We start from the raw sequence: 23,889 nt of genomic DNA on the forward strand, positions 1-23,889 counted from the left end.
GTATCTAAGAGAAACAGGATTGGTTAACAGAATATAGGTTATATGTTTTTTTTTTTTTTTTTTATATATAATTAGTTGATTTTTGCTTCACTCGATTAACGCTTCACACTCCTGTCCAGTTGGTGGCGGTAAATGCACCATTTAGCTGGTTTGCCAACCGCCATAAAACTCCGAAAGAAGAAGAAGAAGTGAGCGAGGGAAGAGAACATGAACATGTGAAGTGAAACACAGGCGTTCGTCCTGCTCTAAATCTGCTGTCATTCAGACTGTGAGTACGTTCATTTAATCGTTTATTGGGGAGTAATCTAAATCCAAACGACTAAACGATTCAGTTAATTTAGTGAATCACTCACAAACGAATCAAAATGAACCGACTGATGTTTTGCATTAACGCTCGTGAAACGTAAACAACTCGTTATACTGACTGATTTTTCACATTAAAATTTGATTACAAAAATATTATGAGTTGTGTTTACATTTTATGTAATAAACAAATTAAACCAACATAAAAATCAGCTTTAGGCGTTGAATTGATTGAAACATAATGAGAGTTCTTCATGAGAGTTTAAATGCTGGGGAATATTCCCATCTTCCCACAGGAGAAGAAGCAGCAAGCAGGAGCAATTACTCCAGCAGAAACTACTGACATACTATTGTGAAGATGGAGTTTGAGGAAGAACCCTGCAGAATAAAAGATGAATATACAGGGGAACAAATAGGTTGGTGTTTTTCTTCATTTTCTTTAATGACTGACGGGGAACATTAAAATGAAAACTCACATAATTTCCTCCTTAGACCCAGGCATAGACCTGTAAATAGCAATTTCAGGGCATTTCAGAGATGTAGTTTCACTATTACAACCCCTTCTCCTTGGTCTTTAAAATGATTGGCATTAACTGAATGATCAAATTTAGCACTCTTATGGAAATATGATAATATTTTGTATTTTTTTTTTTAAATTTGACTTTAATTGTTTGTTGTAAATAAACTTCTCAGGAAAACGTTATGGGGTTTCAAATCAGAAAATGACTCTGTTAGGAAACAGGCTATCGATTAGAAGATGGCTATCGATTAGCTATCTGTAGAAGAAACCAGGACTTACAGCATGTTTATCAGGCATTTTGGGGAGACACAAGTCAATTGGGAAGGAAATTTTATATCAATATTCCAATGAAATATTATATATTTTTATGAAATTGTTGCCAAGTTATTACTCTCATTATTAAACTTCTTTTTTTCATTACATGTTGCCAAAAGAACACATCAATATGCTAATTAAATACATTGAATAGAATGGAACTACCCATTTATTGCAATTTTACACACATTGTGCATAAAGTAAAATGGTATTTAAAATCATTCTATTATATTTTTCATAATGTAGTTGAGAATCTCCATTATACATAGTTTGGTTAAAAATAGCCTTAAACCTAAAAATTAATTGGTAAATAAAAAAATAAATAAACATGACATGTCTAATCATGCCATTTTATTTTCTTAACAACTGAGTCCTGGTGTCCTCTACAGATGACATAGCGTAAAATATGAACAAAATATCCTTTTTCAAAAAAGTTTTCATTTTTTTCTTATGCTCCAAACAATGTAATTGTTACGACCGCTAGGGGTCAGCCGTAACAGGAAAAGAGAGAGTCTCTCTATAAGAGAGATGCCAAATAATAAGAGTTTTATTATTTTTAACAAGAGTGTAGTATCAGGGGCAGACAAGGCCAAAATAACAAACAAAACAATCTTTTTTTTAACCTCTACATTTCCTAAAACAAAAATAAAGATAACAAAATACAATTTAAACTTGCCTACCTCCATGGTTCGAATTACGTGGGAGCCAGTGGGAGCTGAGCTCCCATAGAGAGAGGATGAGCTTTCATGAAAGCAGTAAAATCATACACCTGTGGGGGCAGGGAACTACACTGCGACCAAAATGGTCGCATATGCGACCTTTTGAAATGCCATTGCGACCCTAATTTTTAATGGGTCGCAAATGTATCACTGATTATTTTTGTACCAATGTTTTAGGCAATATGCTATGATTTACTATGAGCATTTATTAAAACAGAAATGTGTATTTTAAGAATACGTTTTATAACGTGCTCTGAGCATTCTACACATCAAGTTGGCTTCAGTCCCGCGACCGTTACTTAGATTAAAACGTACCAATGTATCAGTGCTGCGCGAGCTCTCTCTCTCTCACAAACACGGACGCGCGCACACAGAGAGAGAAGATAATTGTAAAATGAAAATTGACGGGCTATCGTTTAAATGTTGTTCTTGCTTGTTTTTTTTTCTGTCAAAATGTCAGAAAGCATTTTGTATTATCCATCCGTGTTTTTAAAATTCGTTAAATGACGGACGTTTTACTGTTAACATAGCCCTCATTATATGTCGGATTCGTCTAACTTATACTTGATATTATTTTTAGAATAAGTGATTCGTTATGCTATTATTGGGCTCCTGTCTATTCTTTGTCAACTGTTTTCTATATGTTTGTATTTGGCTAACATTTATGCAGCTAATGCGTGTCCTGTTTAAAATGTGCAATGTTCAAACGCAAAGACAGCACGACACAAATAGAAGCCCTTTTCCCTGTGCTATTTAGTATCATATTTGGATATTGGAATAATAAATTAAGAAGCCTATCTTAATTGTACACAATGTTCCTGTTTTTTTTTTACTGTTTTCTAGGGGTTTCTTAATTTTTGACAAGTTGACCAGCACACATAATATGCAATACAATATAATGCATGTGTGTCCTATGTGTGACATATTTTGCACACAGGTAAAGGTGCCCAATATCAGTCATTTCTATACAGAGATATCGACATCGGTAAATATCGGTATCGGCCATAAAAGCAATATTAATATCGGTTATCGTATCGCCCACAATTTTCACATCGGTGCATCACTACTTAAGAGTTCAGTAGTCTGCCCATCTGTGCCAACCATAGCATGTTGAAATCCATTTTGCTCTTTATTGTGTACGGTATTTTCTATTGCAGTAAATCTGTCCCAACCAATGTTAAAGAAAACAAAAACAAGAAGGCATGTGGTTTAAAATATGGCAAGTAAAATAAAAAGCACATCTGTATGCAATACAGTTTCATTATTGTTCATTATTATCCAGACGGGCTTACTATAAATAATTTGTGCGACCAAATCATGTTTTGCGCCAGTAACTGAAAAAGTTAGTAGCGCAAGTGCCACCAGTGGAAAAGGTTAGTGTAGTTCCCTGGGGGGTCTCTAAAAATCATCAGCACCATTATTTTAAATTACAAATAAAGCACTTTTTCCTTCAGACTACTGTAGCATGACTTAAAAGATAGGACAAGATGCCAAACACATGGATCTCACGGGATCTCGGATCGTCATCACACTACATCCTTATGCTTAAATCAAGTGATCAAAGTGCTCGTTGCCGCTGCGATCAGTGGCGCAGATACTGTGTTTGTTTGTGGCTCGCGCACAGTCTTCACTCAGACGCGTGCTTCAATCCGTTGTGGAGAGTCTCTATTCGTTCCAGTGAAATTACAAAACAAAATGCACACAAACGTGTCTCTGCCTGATATACAACCACTGATAAACATAATCGGATTTGACAAAAAGAAAAAAGAAAACCTATACGAGTACGGATTCGAACCCAAAACCTCTGACACGCTTGGCAAAAGTTCTACCACTGGACCACTTAAGTACACGCTAAGTATGTCGGAGCTGTTTATATCAGACCTCATTAAACGACAAATTAAACCAAATGTACTATTTAAATTGGATTGTGTTTTTTTTTTTATTAAATTTGTATTATATTTACAAATTTTTATATTACATTATTAAGCTACACCGCCCCTGCTCATAGGCTACTTTTTTTTTTTTTTTTTTTTTTTTTTTAAAAGAGACCCCCACAAAGATGAAATCATAATTCGAACCCTGCCTACCTCCCTAAATCAAAACAGTGTGAAAAGATATATACTAAATAAAATGGCGTCAAACCCCCTACATCCCTTAATTTGGCAAAATTGTATATCAGAATATTTACACAAGATATATACACAGGTTCGTAGCAAACAATCCAAAATCAGAATCCAAATCGTAGTCGATCAGGCATGGGTCATGGGCAGTGGCGGCTACTGGTCTGTTAAAGAGGGGAAGCTCATTTTCAGCCTACATCATAAAATTGTCCATTTATTTAAAAGTTAATTCTGCCCTACGTTCCTTTTCAAGAAAATGGTCTGTGACCCTGTCGTACCAACTAGGCGTCTTTTCCAGAGCTAGGCTGCTTAAATGGCCTTGGCCCATTGTTACGGGTGTAGGACTTGAGCCGCTTTAAACAGGAGAAGCTCCTTTCTACACCTGCAGATGTAGCTCCAATTGTTGCCACTAATGAGAACAGTTTGTAAAGCTGAAGCATTGCACTGTCCAACTCCATGTCTTTAAGGAACACCAAGTAATCACACAGCTTTCCCCTGTTACCCTGCAAGTCCTGATCTGAATACAGGACTTGAAGCTCTGCCCTCAGTCTCCCTGAATCAAAGTGATGGCCATAACTTTTCAGGACACTTTGGAAGGCCTCCTCTGGAAATACCTGTCTCATGTCATCAAATTTCCCTGGATTGACTAATTCTAAGAAGAGCATACTTTCCAAATTTGAAAAACGTAGAGGAATCTGCTCTAAGATGTTATCAAGGATGGCCATGTACAGATTTTTGTATCGATCTTGGGGATCCTGCAATTGGGTCAGACGGCGCTTTCTCATGGGCTCATCTCGTGGGTCTGATATGAGATCTGCTGTTTTGGCATAAACAGCTTGGAAAGCCCCCTCTGACCTCTTTTCTTTGACAAATGCAAGAAGAGACTCAATGCTTTTCTTGCAGTAAAGAACATCCATAGCCCTCTGCTGGACAATATCAAAGACCACATCAGTCTCAGAGAAGATTTGTTCATATGTGTACAACATGAACACAAACTCAAAATCCTCCAGTTTCCTCACAAAGCCTTTGGCACAATCCAGTGTATCATCATCCATTGTCGTATCTGCAATGATGTTCTCAAATGTCTGCAGGAGGCCATCATAATTGTTTGCCACAGTGCTCACTATCTGTGATGTGAAATTCCATCGAGTAGGAGCGTTTCTGGGCAACCTTGAACAGCCTGCAAACTCCAGAAAAGATGTCCTCTTTGTGGATTTTGAAAAAAAAAATGTGGCAAACCCAGAGAGTGATGCAAAAAAAATTCTGCACTCAGGCAAGCATTTAGCCCCCTGTGACAGCACCAGATTCAGTCTGTGTGCATAGCAATGCACAAACATTGCACTGGGGGCTATTGCTTTCACTTTGGCCTGCAGACCATTGAGATCTGAAGCCATGACAGCAGCCCCATCATAGGTCTGTGCCACGAGCTTATCCTTAAAATTGTAGTCCTGCATGTTCTCATTTAATATATCAAAAACGGACTGGGCATCTCGCCCCCCAGAAACATAAAAAAATCCAATAAAGCGCTCCTGAATTTTACCTACACTATCCACATAGCGAACAATGACAGAGAGTTGGGCACGGCAGGATATATCAGTTGTTTCATCCACCTGCCATCCAAAAAAGGGAGCATCCTGAATTTCATATCTGATCTGAACAGAAACGACGGTAGCTGCAAGAGCAGAGATCAAGTCATTTTGAATAGTATGGGACATACCAGAAAACACAGTTGAGGACTCGAATTGTGTGGACAGGACAGAATCATATTTAGCTAATGTTTCTGTGAACTCCCTGTAATTCCCCTTGTTGGATGATTCACTACACTCATCATGTCCCCTAAATGACAGCTCCTGCCGGCCAAGCAAGGATGTCACATCAATAAGGCGGTTTAGGAAGGCCCTGTTTTGTTTGACTGTTTCATTATGTTTAGCCACTTGAATGCAAGCACCTTCATTGATTGCTTGCCCAACCCTGATCCTGCCCATGCAACTTAATCTTGCACATGCATTCACATGTTCATTGCTCTTTTCATGTCTTTTATATGCCCTGTCAAAGTTATTCAGATCTCCAAACCCCATCTTTGACCAAACAACACATCTGTGAGATGGTTTCATCAAGAGGCATGGCCAGAAGTACATTTTATTTGTCACAGCACTTCCAGTCAGCCAGCTAACTTTGTCATACCAGGAGAGCTGAAAAGACCTATTATTTTCCCCTATCTTTTGCACTAAATCAATCTTAGGTGTTGATCTGCCCTGCTGTTTAATTCTAAGTTTTTCCTCGTAAGGAACACTTTCAAATGGCTTTGCCAAAATCAGGTCGACAATATTAGCACTGTCTACCATCGTGTGCAGTTTCACCCCTACACTCTAAAAAATTATGTGTTGGATTTACTTAAAATATATATGCACCATTTTTGCATCACACTTTTTAAGTAATCCCAACTTGGAATAATTTTACTTAAAATAAACAAGAAAACCTTTGTTATATGTACTTAAATATTTGAGTTCACGCAACATTCTTTACTTAAAAATATAAGTACATATAACAAAGATTTTCTTGTTAATTTTAAGTAAAATTATTCCAAGTTGGGATTACTTAAAAAGTGTGATGCAAAAATGGTGCATATACATTTTAAGTAAATCCAACACATATAAATTTTAAGTAAATCCAACACTGTGCAGGCCATGTGAGATCAAAATAAATCTTAGTTGTGTTAACTTAACATTTAAGCTCATTTATAAATAAAAATAAGACAATTAAATGAATTAACATTTTTACTTAACATTTTTAACGTATTTTAGATCTTCAGCTATTGGTCTGCTTACTGCACTGCTTTCAATGTCTTAAAATAAATTAAACATGCAAATCACACACAATAAAGCATTTCACTTTATTTTTTGCCACAGGCTTAAGGATTTAGGATTTTCCAAAAGGTAGACAATTAAGACTGTACATTTTAATATAAGTGCTAATAGTACAAGTTAGATGCTATATAAACTACCGGTCACAATTTTTTGGGTGGTCAGATTTTTTAATGTTTTTAAAAGATGTCTCTTCTTCTCACCAAGGCTTTATTTATTTGACTCAAAATACAGCAAAAACTGTAATATTGTGAAACATTTTTACAATTTAAAAATAAACTTTTCTATTTGAAAATATTTTAAATTCAGTTTATTTCTGTGTTGGCAAAGCTGTATTTTCAGCATCATTACTCCAGTCTTCAGTGTCACATGATCCTTCAGAAATCAATATGATGTTTCGATGCTCAAGAAACATTTATTATTATTATCAGTGTTGAAAACAGTTGTGTACAATTTTTTTTCAGGATATGACAAATAGAAAGTTCCAAAGAACAGCATTTATCTGAAATATAAAGATTTTGCAACATTATAAATGTCTATACTGTCACTTTTGATCCATATAATTCATACTTGCTGAATAGCACAACGGACACCTTATGCTCCACTCTAACTTCTTCTCTAGACATTATCTGCCCTCTCTCCTCCAGGCCAGCACGTGCTACTCCCTCCAACCCCTGGTTGTCTGAGGTTCTTCGTGAACACCGGACCAAACTCAGGGCAGCGGAGAGGAAATGGAACAAATCTAAAGACGCATCTGACCTGAGTATGTATCAATCTCTCCTCTCGTCCTTTTCTGTTGATGTTCATGCTGCAAAATCTTCATACTTCCACAATAAGATCAACAGCTCCTCCAACACACGATCACTCTTCAAGACATTCAACTCCCTCCTCTGTCCACCTCCACCACCACCCGCCTCCTCCTTAACTGCTGACGATTTTGCGAACTTCTTCACCAACAAAACAACAGCTATCAGCAGTCAGTTCTCAGCACCACACACACAGAAACCCAGACCGACCCCTTCCACAGCCAATATCCCTCTGTCCTCATTTTCTCCGCTATCCGAGGAAGAAGTATCTACACTTCTCCTCTCCAGTCAACCTACCACCTGCCCTCTTGACCCCATCCCCTCACACCTTCTACAAGCCATCTCTCCCACACTTCTACCATCACTCACACACATCATCAACTCATCCCTCCATACTGGCACTTTCCCCACAGCATTCAAGCAGGCTCGGGTTACTCCACTGCTTAAAAAACCAACGCTAAACACATCATTTGTAGAGAATTACAGACCTATCTCTCTCCTACCATTCATTGCGAAGACACTTGAAAGAGCTGTTTTCAACCAAGTAACATCCTTCTTGTCTCTAAACAACCAGCTAGATGTCAACCAATCTGGCTTCAAGAAAGGGCATTCAACTGAGACTGCATTACTGTCAGTCACAGAAGCCCTACGGATTGCAAAAGCTGCTTCCAAATCTTCAGTCCTCATTCTCCTGGATCTGTCTGCTGCCTTCGACACTGTGAATCATCAGATCCTTCTGTCCAGCCTCTCATCACTGGGCATCACAGGAACTTCACTCCACTGGTTTGAGTCCTATCTCACAGGTAGGTTCTTCAGGGTCGCATGGAGAGGCGAGGTATCCAGAGCACATCAACTGACCACAGGGGTTCCCCAGGGTTCAGTTCTTGGTCCCCTCCTCTTCTCCATCTACACCACATCACTGGGACACATCATACAGGCACACGGCTTCTCCTACCACTGCTATGCTGATGACACACAGCTCTTCCTCTCGTTTCAACCAGATGATCCCACAGTAGCTGCACGGGTCTCAAGCTGTCTGGCGGACATCTCCACATGGATGAAGGAACATCACCTGCAGCTCAACCTGGCAAAGACTGAGCTTCTCGTCCTCCCTGCCAATCCATCACTACAGCACGACTTCACCATCCAGCTAGATTCATCATCAATCACCCCATCAAGGTTGGTCAGAAACCTTGGAGTAACGTTTGATGACCAGCTGACCTTCACAGATCACATTTCAAAGACAGCTCGATCATGCAGGTTTGCACTGCACAACATCAGGAAGATCAGGGCTTTCCTAACTGAGCATGCAACACAACTTCTCGTCCAGGCCCTGGTCATTTCTAGGCTTGACTACTGTAATGCTCTTCTGGCCGGACTTCCAGCATGTGCAACCAAACCCCTACAGTTGATCCAGAATGCTGCAGCTCGCCTTGTCTTCAACGAGCCCAAGAGGGCACACGTCACTCCACTGTTCATCTCTCTGCACTGGCTACCTCTCGCTGCTCGCATCAAGTTCAAGGCATTGACGCTTGCTTACAGATCTGTCACAGGCTCAGCTCCCTCCTACTTTTACTCACTCCTACGAGTCTACATCCCTACCAGACGCCTACGATCGGCCAACGAGCGACGCCTCGTGGTTCCATCACAGAAAGCCACAAAATCACTTTCCAGAACATTCTCATTCACAGTTCCGTGCTGGTGGAACGAACTCCCCACCCTCATCCGGAATGCAGAATCCCTGACAACATTCAAAAGACAGCTGAAAACCTATCTCTTCCATGAGCACTTAACCTCTTAAAAAAAAAAAAAAAATAAATTTCCTTTCCCTTTGAAACATCACTTATCAGGCTTATGCTACTCTGAATAATGCCTGAACTTCGTATCTTGAGCACTTCTTGCGTTGTTGTTGTTTTTGCCTCTTCATGATGACTCGCTTAATTTAGTCCTAATTTGTAAGTCGCTTTGGATAAAAGCGTCTGCTAAATGACTAAATGTAAATGTAAATGAATAAAAGTATTTTATTTTATTTCTTAAAAAAAAAAAAAAAAAAATCTAACTGACCCCAAACTTTTAAATTGCATCTTAAAATATATTCAAATAGAAAACAGTTACTTTAAATTGTACGTTTTTGCTGTATTTTGGATCAAATAAATGAAGCCTTGGTGAACAAATGGGATTTCTTTTATAAACATTAAAAAAAATCTTACTGGTTGTGTGTGTGTGTATATCTATATCTATATAATTATTATTTTGTCTATATATATATATATATATATATATATATATATATATATATATATATATATATATATATATATATATATATATTAGAGGTGGCCATAGATTAATTTTTTTAATCTAGATTAATCTAGATTAATTTTGAAATTAATCTAGATTAATCTAGATTAAAATGGCTCATTTGAATTCTGCCGAAGCCATTCAGAATATGTGTGCTACCCAAATAATGACTATAAAAGTAGGCTAAGTCTTTGAGAACGGGTTTCTCAAGCCAGGTGGCGCATTAGACCAGGGGCTCATCTCCTGTTTCCAAAATGCACCACAAACTGCTTGAGAAAGCTGTTCTACTCATAGACTGTAAAAGGTTACTTCTGTACTGTTACCGTCCGTAGGCAACATAGGCCTATGTTATTATCAACTACTATAGGCTATCAATTAGGGATGGGCGATATGGCCTAAAATCTATATTTTGATATACATTGCAGCCTCTTGCGATAACGATATACAGTATATTATAATAAAACCATTTCAGAACAGGTTACACAGACCCTGCTAAACAACTGCTAATTTTTTTTTAAAGGGTAGGCTATATGTAGTTTTGAGAACATATATTGTGCAAAACTAAGTATACAACATAATTTTGCAGATAAATAAAATTTAAGTACACTAGCTGCAGAGATCTTAAGTAGGTCTAATGTTTATTATAGCTTTGAGCTTATGAAACCCCAAATTTAAAGTTATAATATTGTCTAACCACTAAGATATATTGGATTGAGAATAATACACGCGCGCTGGTATTCAGTGATATCAGTTTCAGTTTCGTTTTGAATTTGAGGTGGTAGAACGGATTAGTCGTGTGTGAACTTACCGAACCGTTACCCCACACACTCGGATAGTTTGCTGCTGTTTGTCGGACGGCTTAAATCCGAACCAAGTCCCAATAATGGATGTTGCAGCTTTCACTTTCAGCCGTGTTTACTTAAGATGACGACGAATCATGCGTTGCAGCCGGGGTGAGCAAAGCTCATTATCATTTAAAGACACATGAACTGAAACGGCGTGCTGAAAACAGAGCTGTTTTTGACCAGGTAAAATTAGTGTTTTCTTACAATACTAATGAGAATTTTTAATTAAAGTATATTACAAACTTTTAATTTAGACCCTAAAGAATCATATTAGATTGTACAAAAATGGCATTATATGACCCCTTTAATGCAATCTTAATGCATGTGCCAATGCGATGCATGGTCATATCCCACGAAATAAACAATAAATACTCTTGACTACTATAAACACTTAACCTTACATTCGACGGAAGCTCACTGCTTAACCCTCTGAGGTCTGAGCTGTTTTCTGGGCCCTGGAGGTGTTCTGACATGCTCTGACATTTCTGGTTATTTCTGTTACTTGTGACATTTTCATGGCTAAAGTCTAATTACACTGTATTCAGCACAAACTCTGCTACAATAATATATCAGCAGCATGTATGTAAAAGTTTGTAGTTTTGAGATGATGACATTTATGCATAGTTTGTGAAAATACAAAAAAAAATTATCACTGAAATAAGGCAATGAAACCCATACTGATTATTTTTTCACAAGACTTTTGAAAATTGTATGACGTAGCCTAGAATATTTGCTGCAAACCATGTGAAAATCACCCTGACTGCTCATTCAGATAAGACAATATATTGATTTAAAAATTTTACGACGTGTTTTGTGTTAGAAAGCTTTATGCGGGAGCTCATTAATATGTAAGCTTTTCTCACCTGAGAAAGACAAAGAACCTCCCCTAACGGCCCTATTAGGAGCTATCAGGCCCTTTCATTCTGAGCAACCTTGCACAATACTGTAAATGAGGAGATTTAAAAAAGAATGGCTTTTAAATTGTTTTGATTTATTTACAACACAACATAATCCAAAGATACACAACAAATGCCAAAAAAGCACTTCAAAGACAGAGACCTTTGTGCCATTCCTAAAAACATTGTACATACCTTTCATTTCCAAGATTTTCACTTTACCGTGTTCACGTACAGAGACTCATGTGAATGTTGAAGTCCTCAGTGGCATCTGGGCTCTGAAAAAAAAAAAGTGAACATACTGATATCAAGAGAAAGGCCTGCACGATTTTGGAAATAAATATTAGATTTTTCTGGTTAAAATTCCTTTTTAAAATTCACAGAATACACACACACACACACACACACACACACAAATGTTTCCAACAATATATAATATAATGAACACCAGGTTTGTTGTGCATTGTAGGCATAAGGTATATGCGCAGTGCCGGATAAAATAATAATAACAATAAATAACCTATAGCAGTATTTAAATCTTCCAAAAGATTTCAGTAACAACTAAGCTAGAGAAAAATATATTGATTATCATGTTACTTCAAATGTTTCCATCCGTTATGATGATATGAAATGAGATAATAATAAAAACATGAAGCCGTTTGGTGCGTTTTGCTTTCATCCAAAATATGATACAGTACATTCAAACGCGATCGCTATCAAAAATATGATACATTCAAACGCGATCGCTATCAAAAATATGATACATTCAAACGCGATCACTATCAAAATACATTCAAACGCGATCGCTCTCAAATATAAAACATTATGGTTACCATATACATATCTACGTTTGAGCAGATATCCACAAACACAGTAACAGTAAACACGGGTCTAAATATTATAACATTCCCCATATATCTAGCAACAGTTAAACTGCAACGTGACATTTATGCAACAATAACAAACTAATATGTAAGAATTTCTTACCTTACATCTTTCTTTTCTTCAAATCTTTTTCTTCTGAGGTAGCCTAAATCCAATGTAAGCTCAGGCACGTCTTTCAAACTCGACGAAAAGTGAAGTGAAGTGTTTTGTTGTTGAGGTAATGAGCGAGTCCGCGTTCCATGTGGAGATTTGCATGTGAATATCTTTTGCGCGAGTGGGCGTGGCCAAATTAACTGTAATGAGGAAGCGTTTGAGAAGCTGGACATCTTGTTGGTTTTATACAAATTACTTAAACAGAGAATATTTGTTTTCGTTTTGAATCCGATCATTTAAAAGTACACACTTAAATGTTTATAAAGGTATATGGCTCATAAATGTGTGACAAGTATTCGCTGAGTTTTGTTTCAGTTTATAGACGTGCTCAAGAAAAAAAGTTCACCGCGACAGAGAGGCAGAACGAAAAACCCTGTTTAATTTCTTTATTTTACAAAAGCACAATGTTTTGGTTTGATTGTAAGTGGACACATACAAAAGGAGAAATATCACAGATTCTTTTTTTATATTTCTTTTTTCTGTATGACTATAAATGACTGAGTAATTTAAGTTTATAGTGCTACAATGTGGAGAAAATCCAGCAAAACGCGCCCGCACGTTTGTCCACCTCAGAGGGTTAATAATTCAAATAAAATATAGCCTAGCCTATATATATATATATATATATATATATATACACTGCTCAAAAAAATAAAGGGAACACTTGTTAATCAGAGAATAGCATCAAGTCAGTTAAACTCCTGGGATATTGATCTGGTCAGTTAAGTAACAGAGGGGGTTGGTAATCAGTTTCAGCTGCTTTAGTGTTAATGAAATTAACAGCAGGTGCACTAGATGGGCAACAGTAAGACAACCCCCAAAACAGGAATGGTTTTACAGGTTGAGGCCACTGACATTTTTTCCCTACTCATCTTTTCCGACTGTTTTTCACCAGTTTTGCATTTGGCTAGGGTCAGTGTCACTACTGGTAGCATGAGGCGATACCTGGACCCTACAGAGGTTGCGCAGGCAGTCCAGCTCCTTCAGGATGGCTCATCAATACGTGCCATTGCCAGAAGGTTTGCTGTGTCTCCCAGCACAGTCTCAAGAGCATGGAGGAGATTCCAGGAAGACAAACAGCTACTCTAGGAGAGCTGGACAGGGCCGTAGAAGGTCCTTAACCCATCAGCAGGACCGGTATCTGCTCTTTTGTGCGAGGAGGAACATGATGAGCACTGCCAGAGCCCTACAAAATAACCTCCAGCAGGCCACTGGTGTGAATGTCTCTGACCAAACAATCAGAAACAGACTTCATGAGGGTGGCCTGAGGGCCCGACGTCCTCTAGTGGGCCCTGTGCTCACTGCCCAGCACCAGGGAGCTCGATTGGCATTTCCCATTGAACACCAGAATTGGCAGGTCCGCCACTGGTGCCCTGTGGTTTTCACAAATGAGAGCAGGTTCACCCTTAGCACGTGACAGACAGGAAAGGGTCTGGAGAAGCCGTGGAGAATGTTATGCTGCCTGTAACATCGTTCAGCATGACCGGTTTGGTGGTGGGTCAGTGATGGCCTGGGGAGGCATATCCATGGAGGGACGCACAGACCTCTGCAGGCTAGACAATGGCACCCTGACTGCCATTAGGTATCGGGATGAAATCCTTGGATCCATTGTCAGACCCTATGCTGGTGCAGTGGGTCCTGGGTTTCTCCTGGTGCACAACAATGCCCGGCCTCATGTGGCGAGAGCATGCAGGCAGTTCTTGGAGGATGAAGGAATGATACCATTGAAGGGCCACCACGCTCACCTGACCTACATCCAATAGAACACCTCTGGGACATTGTGTTTCGGTCCATCTGACATCACTGGTTGCACCTCAGACTGTCCAGGAGCTCAGTGATGCGCTGGTCCAGATCTGGGAGGAAATACCCCAAGACACCATCCATCGTCTCATTAGGAGCATGCCCCAACGTTGTTAGGCATGCATACAAGCACGTGGGGGCCATACAAACTAATGAGTACAATTTTGAGTTGCTGCAATGAAATTTCAGCAAAATTGACAAGCCTGCTGCATCATTTTTTCACTTAGATTTCTGGGGTGTTTTTGAATTCAGTCCTCTGTAGGTTGATCATTTTCATTTCCATCAAATGATGTGGCATCCTTTCGTTCATAACACATTACCCAGTCCATATTAGTATAGATATCCAGCATGATATTTTTCCCCATTGAGATCTGATGTGTTTTCAAAGTGTTCCTTTAATTTTTTTGAGCAGTTTATATATATATATATATATATATATATATATGTATATGTATGTATGTATGTATGTATGTATGTATATATATATATATATATATATATATATATATGTATATGTATATATATATAATATATGTTTTTGAATACTCGCGCACAGTCACTCATTTAGGCTACATCAATTAATATGTAGTCTACAAACGTTTTCATACGTATTCGTAAGTAACACGTTTCTAATAGTTGAAAATTCATAGCAATTCTGAAATTCAGTTTAAAAGTTAATTTCTTGACCAAAAATGCAACAAACAAGTGTACCTTAAGTTAAAAAAGTTAAGCTTACCTCTTTTCTTGTCTTCATCACGTTGCGTTTCAGAAAATCTTCACCCACTAACACAATAAACAAGTGTTTATTAATGTTAAAATGTCAAAATCTAATATTTTACTAAGTTTATAGAAAGTTAAGCTTACCTCTTCACCATCTTCACATGTGCTTAACAAAATGGCTCCAATTTTTGTCCGGAAAGGCATCACGGGAAATTGCATATCACGTGGCTCGTATAGTTACTTAAAATGTTATGCTAGATTTACTTAATTTTGACGCAATTGTTATACAGTAGTAGATTTGACTTGTGTTTTTTCATTTTATTTATGCATACATTTAAGTTCACCTGGTAACTTATATTTTTGTGTTACACACACTATATATGTTAAATAGAGGTTGAAAAGTTATGAATACTAAGTTTTTTGTGTTTAATCTAATTACTTTTATAAGTAATGGTTGTTCAGCCAACAAAGCATTTTTTAGAGTGTACGATGCTAGCCTAGCCTACTATATGAATGAATTAATGAATGAATGAATGAACGATAAAAAAAATAGATTAAACTCTGTAAAACTGAAACAAGGAATGTGGTGTATAATTGTGTGAAATGTATGATGAAAATCAAGCAATTTCGCCAAGTAAATATCAAGAAATAGGTTGCAGCAGTTTTTATTTCGACTGTACTTGAGAAATCCACGATGGGACTGAGCGCAAATAGCTTCAGCGATTTCTTATAGTACAAAATCGCTGTCAGTCAAAAGGAGATGCAGTCTTTTGACAGACCCTCCAATCATCACACAGAAGCCCGGAGTCCAGGCCAGCCCACTCCTCATTCACCCCCAGAGAAGCTAAGCTTCCGTGGGCGGGACATAATCGCAGCATTTATCCAATGACCGTCTAGTTTCGAAGCGCTGAAAAAAACTGTTTGAAGCAGCCCCATTGAAGTCATTGGAAGCTGGGCTTCAACAGGGAAATGCACTGTGACACTACGGGAATGTATGAGAAGTAGATCGAGTCAGCCGACCTGCTGTATGTAACTGATTCTGAATGAACTCGTCTTGGAGATGAACGTTTTCTAACGCATTTTTAGTCAATAAAATGTTAATACAATAGTACATATTTGACCATTCATTTTTTGACATTATAGGGGAAGCCGAGCTTCCCTTGCAGTCTTAAAGAAATCGTCACTGGTCATGGGTCACTTGTCAAGTTAACAAGTCAAAATAACAATCACACTCTCAATCTCAAATCTCTAGACTAGACAAAACGACGATGATATGAAACAATAGCGAAGAGGTACACAATCACACACGATGCCCTTAAAATGATTATAAAATACACATACAGTGAGGAAAATAAGTATTTGAACACCCTGCTATTTTGCAAGTTCTCCCACTTAGAAATCATGGAGGGGTCTGAAATTGTTATCGTAGGTGCATGTCCACTGTGAGAGACATAATCTAAAAAAAAAAATCCAGAAATCACAATGTATGATTTTTTAACTATTTATTTGTGTGATACAGCTGCAAATAAGTATTTGAACACCTGAGAAAATCAATGTTAATATTTGGTACAGTAGCCTTTGTTTGCAATTACAGAGGTCAAACGTTTCCTGTAGTTTTTCACCAGGTTTGCACACACTGCAGGAGGGATTTTGGCCCACTCCTCCACACAGATCTTCTCTAGATCAGTCAGGTTTCTGGGCTGTCGCTGAGAAAGACGGAGTTTGAGCTCCCTCCAAAGATCCTCTATTGGGTTTAGGTCTGGAGACTGGCTAGGCCACGCCAGAATCTTGATATGCTTCTTACAGAGCCACTCCTTGGTTATGGGCAATTCCAGCGTTATGGACGTGACATTTGCAGTCAAAACTTGAAATATAAATTCTCAGAAAATGCATTTAATACCAATATATTGTAAACGTCTGTTTATATATCCATACTCCCTTAATAAAGGAGTCCAGACATTAGAAAAATATCAGTCTACGCATGCGTTTTACATTTAATATAACTTTTTTTTATATTTTAATATAATTATATTTAATAACTTTTTGTTGCCAAAATATTTTTTAGTAATTCTGTGAATTACACTGCACAAACCAAAAGTAATAGTACCCACCGAATGAAGAAGGGTTGGCTCTCCACAGAACATAAAATATTCATTTTATGTTATTTTTCGTTTTCACATTTATGAGGAAAAAACAATGTTACGGACGTGACAGTTCTCCGTTACGGACGTGACCGCTCTGAAAGTGGCACTAAAATACTGCTTTAAAACGTTCACAGAGACCTCAAACAGGCATTTAAAACACCAAATATTAAGGATTGGCATTATAAGCAAAAATAATATTCGATGTTTGTTCGAAAATCGTAGCCTACCTCTCCCCCAACATGCTCACCGGTAAGACGGCGTTCACTCAAATCCCGCTCCAACATTACATTTGAGTAGGCATTTAGTCTCATATTAATGTTTAAATAAAATAATTTTATTTTTTATTTCATATGTTGATTATATGAAAGGATAACAGCATGAGTAAGACCATAAGATGCGCAATATATCGGATACAGTATATCAGTGGGCAGACATGATTTTGACCAATTCTTTATTTTTATTTTTTTTATTTGTAGAAAGCTTTTCTTTAATGTGAATTTCGTTTTGTATAAATTGTATCTTAATTTTAATCAATGTTTCATCAACCAATTGCCTGGATTTATTAAATAAGAAGCAAATAGGCTATAGCAGACAATATAATCAGGACACGGAGGCGCCGTCGCGTGAAGTGGAGCGCGCCTCATAAATTAACCGAAACTCCGCGTATAATGTAGGCTAGTTGCCTCACATACCTGAGAAATATATCTATAGGACGTCTGAAATGTCTACTTTTAAGTCGTGAGTCAAAATGATTGCAATATCACTATTATTTTGTCAGCTTGATCGCGGGATTATGATGAATATTCATGTTTTAACCAAGAGGGAAAAACGCGACATCCCGAAAGAAGTGTCCTATGGCTATAAGACACATGCTCTTCTTTAAGTTGTACTGTATCATATACTACCTTCTGATATTCATATTTCGTCCTGTAACTGGCAGAGGAAGAGAAGATCCGTTCATGTGCGCTTTATCCACTGCGCACTGAGGCGCTATACAGAAATATACCACGCCGTATTAAAGAGCGGTCTCTATTGTTTACATTTTGTTATAAAATAGACTGAATTTGAAACTTGAGACATTTTTTCATATTAAAACTAACAAAGCACAAATATTATTGCGATTATTGGATATGCACTGAATATATGGTAAGCCTGAAACCGATCACAAGTGCATATGATTTGATGTGAAGCGTCCGTAACGGTCACGTCCGTAACGCATTATTATGGTTGTTCAGAGCAAAGTAGTGGAATGAAATGTCGATCCTAGTAAGCATAAACATAGTTTAGCTTTGCATGTAAAGTTTCAAGTTATTTGCATTTATAATTGTTATATTATATAAACTTAATCTTTAAAACGTTACGGACGTGACAGAGCACTGAAGCGTCGAGACCTCTTTATTAAGCCCTTATAAATTCAACAGGCAGTGCTGTTATGACCAAATTAGTATATTTATTTCTCAGGCATGCCTCCATCTTTCAGCAAAATGCTTTATGTTCAAATTAAGTTTTTAAAAGGGGGGTCTTTGATACCTCTTTTGAAAGCATGAAATATGGCTGGTTGAAATTAAAATTTTAGCATTGTTGCTCACCTCATATGTGGTGGAAAAACAAGGCAATTTTCTTCAAATTTCTGATACAGCACATTAATACAGTATATTACAGACCAAAATGGACAACTTAAAAGGGGTTTTGATCTTTAGGTAAAAACTTTATTTTTTCATGGTAAGGATGACCTTTGTGTGGAGTTGCCCTTATCCTGGCTGTGTTTTTCGGGTCATTGTCATGTTGGAAGACCCAGCCTCGACCCATCTTCAATGCTCTAACTGAGGGAAGGAGGTTGTTCCCCAAAATCTCGCAATACATAGCCCCGGTCATCCTCTCCTTAATACAGTGCAGTCGCCCTTTCCCATGTGCAGAAAAACACCCCCAAAGCATGATGCTACCACCCCCATGCTTCACAGTAGGGATGGTGTTCTTGGGATGGTACTCATCATTCTTCTTCCTCCAAACACGTTTAGTGGAATTATGACCAAAGTTCTATTTTGGTCTCATTTGACCACATGACTTTCTCCCATGACTCCTCTGGATCATCCAAATGGTCATTGGCAAACTTAAGACGGGCCTTGACATGTGCTGGTTTAAGCAGGGGAACCTTCCGTGCCATGCATGATTTCAAACCATGACGTCTTAGTGTATTACCAACAGTAACCTTGGAAACGGTGGTCCCAGCTCTTTTCAGGTCATTGACCAGCTCCTCCTGTGTAGTTCTGGGCTGATTTCTCACCTTTCTTAGGATCATTGAGACCACACGAGGTGAGATCTTGCATGGAGCCCCAGTCCGAGGGAGATTGACAGTCATGTTTAGCTTCTTCCATTTTCTAATGATTGCTCCAACAGTGGACCTTTTTTCACCAAGCTGCTTGGCAATTTCCCCGTAGCCCTTTCCAGCCTTGTGGAGGTGTACAATTTTGTCTCTAGTGTCTTTGGACAGCTCTTTGGTCTTGGCCATGTTAGTAGTTGGATTCTTACTGATTGTATGGGGTGGACAGGTGTCTTTATGGGGCTAACGACCTCAAACAGGTGCATCTAATTTAGGATAATAAATGGAGTGGAGGTGGACATTTTAAAGGCAGACTAACAGGTCTTTGAGGGTCAGAATTCTAGCTGATAGACAGGTGTTCAAATACTTATTTGCAGCTGTATCATACAAATAAATAGTTAAAAAATCATATATTGTGATTTCTGGATTTTTTTTTTAGATAATGTCTCACAGTGGACATGCACCTACGATGACAATTTCAGACCCCTCCATGATTTCCAAGTGGGAGAACTTGCAAAATAGCAGGGTGTTCAAATACTTATTTTCCTCACTGTATACAAAGTTCAGGAGCATGTTCAGATAATTAAGCTAATTACTAAGCCCTCCCTCCAGACAGCACACCAAATAGGCATAATCTTTACTCTAATTTTATGTAAGTGTGAACTTGTGAAACACAAAAAAAGTTCTGGTTCTTAGGAGGATATAACAATACATCTAAAACTAGATACTAGTAGACTAAATTAAGAATGAACTTTATTTCTTTGTTTCTCATTTGTCCTCCTTAAATTGAATTTTGGGAATTTAATGTTGATTTCAGACCTGATGGATGTGAATGAAGACAAACACCAGCATTTCACAAATGAAGATGGAAAATGTACATATAAAAATGAAGACCAACAACATCTGTTTCAAAAACCTTATCATTTCAAAAATGAAGATGGAAATGCAGTCGTTTCAAAGACTGAAGAAAATTTCACACAAAAACAAGCTGGGAAACCTGGACTTGAAGGATTTTTCACCTGCTCTGAGTGTGGAATGTTTTACGTGCATAAAACAGACCTTAAGAAACACATGAAATCTCACACTGGAGAAAAACTGTTCACATGCATTCAGTGTGGAAAGACTTTCTTACATAAATCAGACCTTAACAGACACATGAGAATTCACACTGGAGAAAGACCGTTCACATGTTCTCAGTGTGCAAAAAGTTTCAGTTGCAAAAGAGTTCTCAAAAATCATCTGCGCTCTCACTCTGGAGTGAGATCATTCAGCTGTGATCAGTGTGATAAAACATTTGTTGTGGAATCAATCTTAAGGAGACACCTTAAAATTCATGCTGCTGTGAAACCTCACGTTTGTTCTTTTTGTGGAAAGAGTTTTTCACTACTGAAGTATTTAAAAGTGCATGAGCGTATTCATACTGGTGTGAGACCTTATGTGTGCTTTGAATGTGGGAAGAGCTTTGCTACAACAACACATTTAAAATTACACCAGAGAATTCATACTGGAGAGAGGCCGTACAAGTGCTCAAACTGTGGAAAGAGTTTCGCTCGGTCAGGAGACATGAAAGATCATGAGAGAGTTCATACTGGAGAGAAGCCGTACCAGTGTACTTCGTGTGGGAAGAGATTCACCCGATCATCTCATCAACGGACTCATGAGAAAAAGCATTGCCCAAAGTTGTCTAAGTGAGCCCAAAGTTGCCCATTGCCTAAAGTTGTCTAATTTCTTTCCTTTTGCTTTTCTGTTTTATCTTGGGATGCCCATCCCGAATTAACTAAAGAGTACGTCATCTCCAGTTTGGAACCAAACTCTTATGAAGACTTCAGATGCCCCAATACCTGTGAAGATATTACACCAGCTCTGAATCAACATGCACCAATGCTACATTTTTCTATATATCCCAATCATTTGTTAACAAACATGTATTTATGTATTTATTGTTTCTGCCTTAAATTAGTACATTATTAGCTATAGCTGTGTGATTTGTATATACATTTCTAAAATGCATAACTTGGACACAGTCACCTCTGATAACACATCACTCTAAATTGTAATATAGACATGCATTTTCAGTAAAGCTGTTTTGAAACGATATGTATTGTGAAAAGCCAACTACAAATAAATGTGAATTAAATTGAGCAAAGTTCACATTCACACACATGATTTACAAATATTGCACTTACAAAATGATTTGACATTCAGATTGTTTCAACAGTGATTTAATCTAAGAGGGTAATTTACTAAAAATGAGTTAAGTTTAAATCTGGTGACAGTTTGGTCAAGCATTGCCCTTTTCTTTTTAGAACCGGTGTAATATGAATATAACCGTTATTGCAGTGTGTAATATAGCTGTCTGTGAATGTAAACAATCTTTAAAGTTGTGAAGATGCACAATAAATTAAGTTATTGTCTCTCAGAAGAAAGAATCGAGACTGAAAACAAGCTGTCAGAAATTCGAATGCCACTTTGTTACGGCTACACGTCACTGGGTAACTCATTTGCATAATACCCGCATATAATCTTCATTGGCTGCCTGATAACAACATCTACTTTGACCCACCCTCAAATGCTGTAGCTGGTTGTGTTGTGTACGTGTTGAGAAGATGCTGGCTGCGTTCGAAACCGAATACTTCCCAACTGTATAGTAGGGAAAAAGCAGTAGGAGAGAGAATAAGTATGTATGAAAGAGTAGGCAAGAATTACCTGGGTGACGTGAGAATTCTCGCAAGATTTGGATGTGCGTATATTATAGTGTGTTCGAATATGCCTACTTACCAACTATATAGTAGGAGAAAACAGTACTTGAAAGGAGTAGTATGTCCGAAACATCAGGATTCATAAAAGGATGAGCTACTGCTTCTGCCCAGATTCTGAAGCACCCATCGATGGATACTTTTCTATCCCAGGAGGCCATGGGAGATAATAATAGGAATAATCATAATCATAATGTTCGTCATAATCGAACATCGCAGAGATCAGCAACGCTGGTGTTTTCAAATGTGAGTAAACACGGTTCCTTTTGTTAAAATTGTACGTGTTGAACTACTGTAGGGTAAACTGTTGAATTGTTGGTGTAAAGACACTAGACAGTATAGTATAGTTGTGATTTTGATGTAAAAACACATTTTATTATGTATAGCTAACAGGGGAGATTCAGTAAGCACACATACATCCCCAAAGTGGATTTACATAAACCATATACATCTTAAAGACTTAAAAAGCCCAGAGCTAAATCCTGGAAATGGTGCCATGGATGAGACCCTCCTGTCCTCATGAGACCCTCCATCACTCCATCTGTCCTCATGAGACCCTCCATCACTCCACCTTCCCTTATGAGACCCTCTATCACTCCACCTGTCAAGTCAAGGCAAGTCATCTTCACTTATATAGTGCTTTTAACAATGTAGATTATTCCAAAGCAGCTTAACATTGATAATAGGAAATTAAAGTAACAGATTGTTTTGGCTTTATAGCAGCTCTAGAATAAAGTTAGTTTGATTGATTCACTTCCAACGATCATTAGTTATTAACTTAGGGGCCGCTAACACGACACTGTTTTAACAGAAAACTCTTAAGTTCTTTCTGCGCAAACTTCAAAAGCACGAACCAGTGAGAACGCCGATGGCGTGCACATGCACATTACAAGTTCAGTCTATAGGTATGCGCGCTTGAATATATGTGCGCAGGCGTGTAGTCCTTCCCTACAAATCAACCCTTAACATACTACTTGTCTGGCCTTAAAATTTATAATACATCATTTTTTCGCTTCCACGAAGCCACGCGATCCAGAATTATCCTGACAACGCTTTATCTGTAGAGAGGTAAAGGGAGGGGAGGGATGCCATCACAGGGGAGATACTAGTTGACATTTCAGGACTGCGCTGTTGTCACGTCCAGGCGCAGGTCCTTCATGAGATCTGGATACAGCCTGGATCCGGCGGACTGCAGTAAACCTTGGGATAAACAGAGAGACTAATATTAGCATAGACGCCATTTTTCTTATGATGTAACGAGTACATCAGGATTTATGGGAAGTGTTCCCGGTTCCGGCTGACCTAATCTATGCAGCCTAACATTGAATTATAGAAGTCTATAATGTGTTATGTGTATGCTAAATCAAAGAGATGTGTTTTTAGTCTAGATTTGAACTGACAGAGTGTGTCTGCTTCCCGGAC

At 38.1% G+C, this 23,889-nt stretch overlaps 1 protein-coding gene across 2 annotated transcripts; it reads left to right on the forward strand.

Moving 5' to 3' along the window:
• The first annotated feature begins 172 nt into the window (after positions 1-172).
• On the forward strand, positions 173-23,348 carry LOC308705114 (uncharacterized protein). Of its 2 annotated transcripts, none has more exons than XM_081389964.1 (3): positions 173-268; positions 600-719; positions 20,529-23,348. In XM_081389964.1, exons 2-3 carry the CDS (start codon positions 662-664, stop codon positions 21,401-21,403), a joined length of 933 nt encoding a protein of 310 aa, XP_081246090.1. In that variant the 5' UTR covers positions 173-268; positions 600-661; the 3' UTR covers positions 21,404-23,348. The 2 variants fall into 2 exon arrangements, with proteins under 2 accessions (XP_081246090.1, XP_081246091.1); XM_081389965.1 differs by having other exon boundaries at positions 187-272.
• The last annotated feature ends 541 nt before the right edge of the window (positions 23,349-23,889 follow it).

The sequence above is a fragment of the Scardinius erythrophthalmus genome, assembly GCF_964197995.2.
Source record: "Scardinius erythrophthalmus genome assembly, chromosome: 17".
Taxonomy (NCBI): Eukaryota; Metazoa; Chordata; class Actinopteri; order Cypriniformes; family Leuciscidae; genus Scardinius; species Scardinius erythrophthalmus.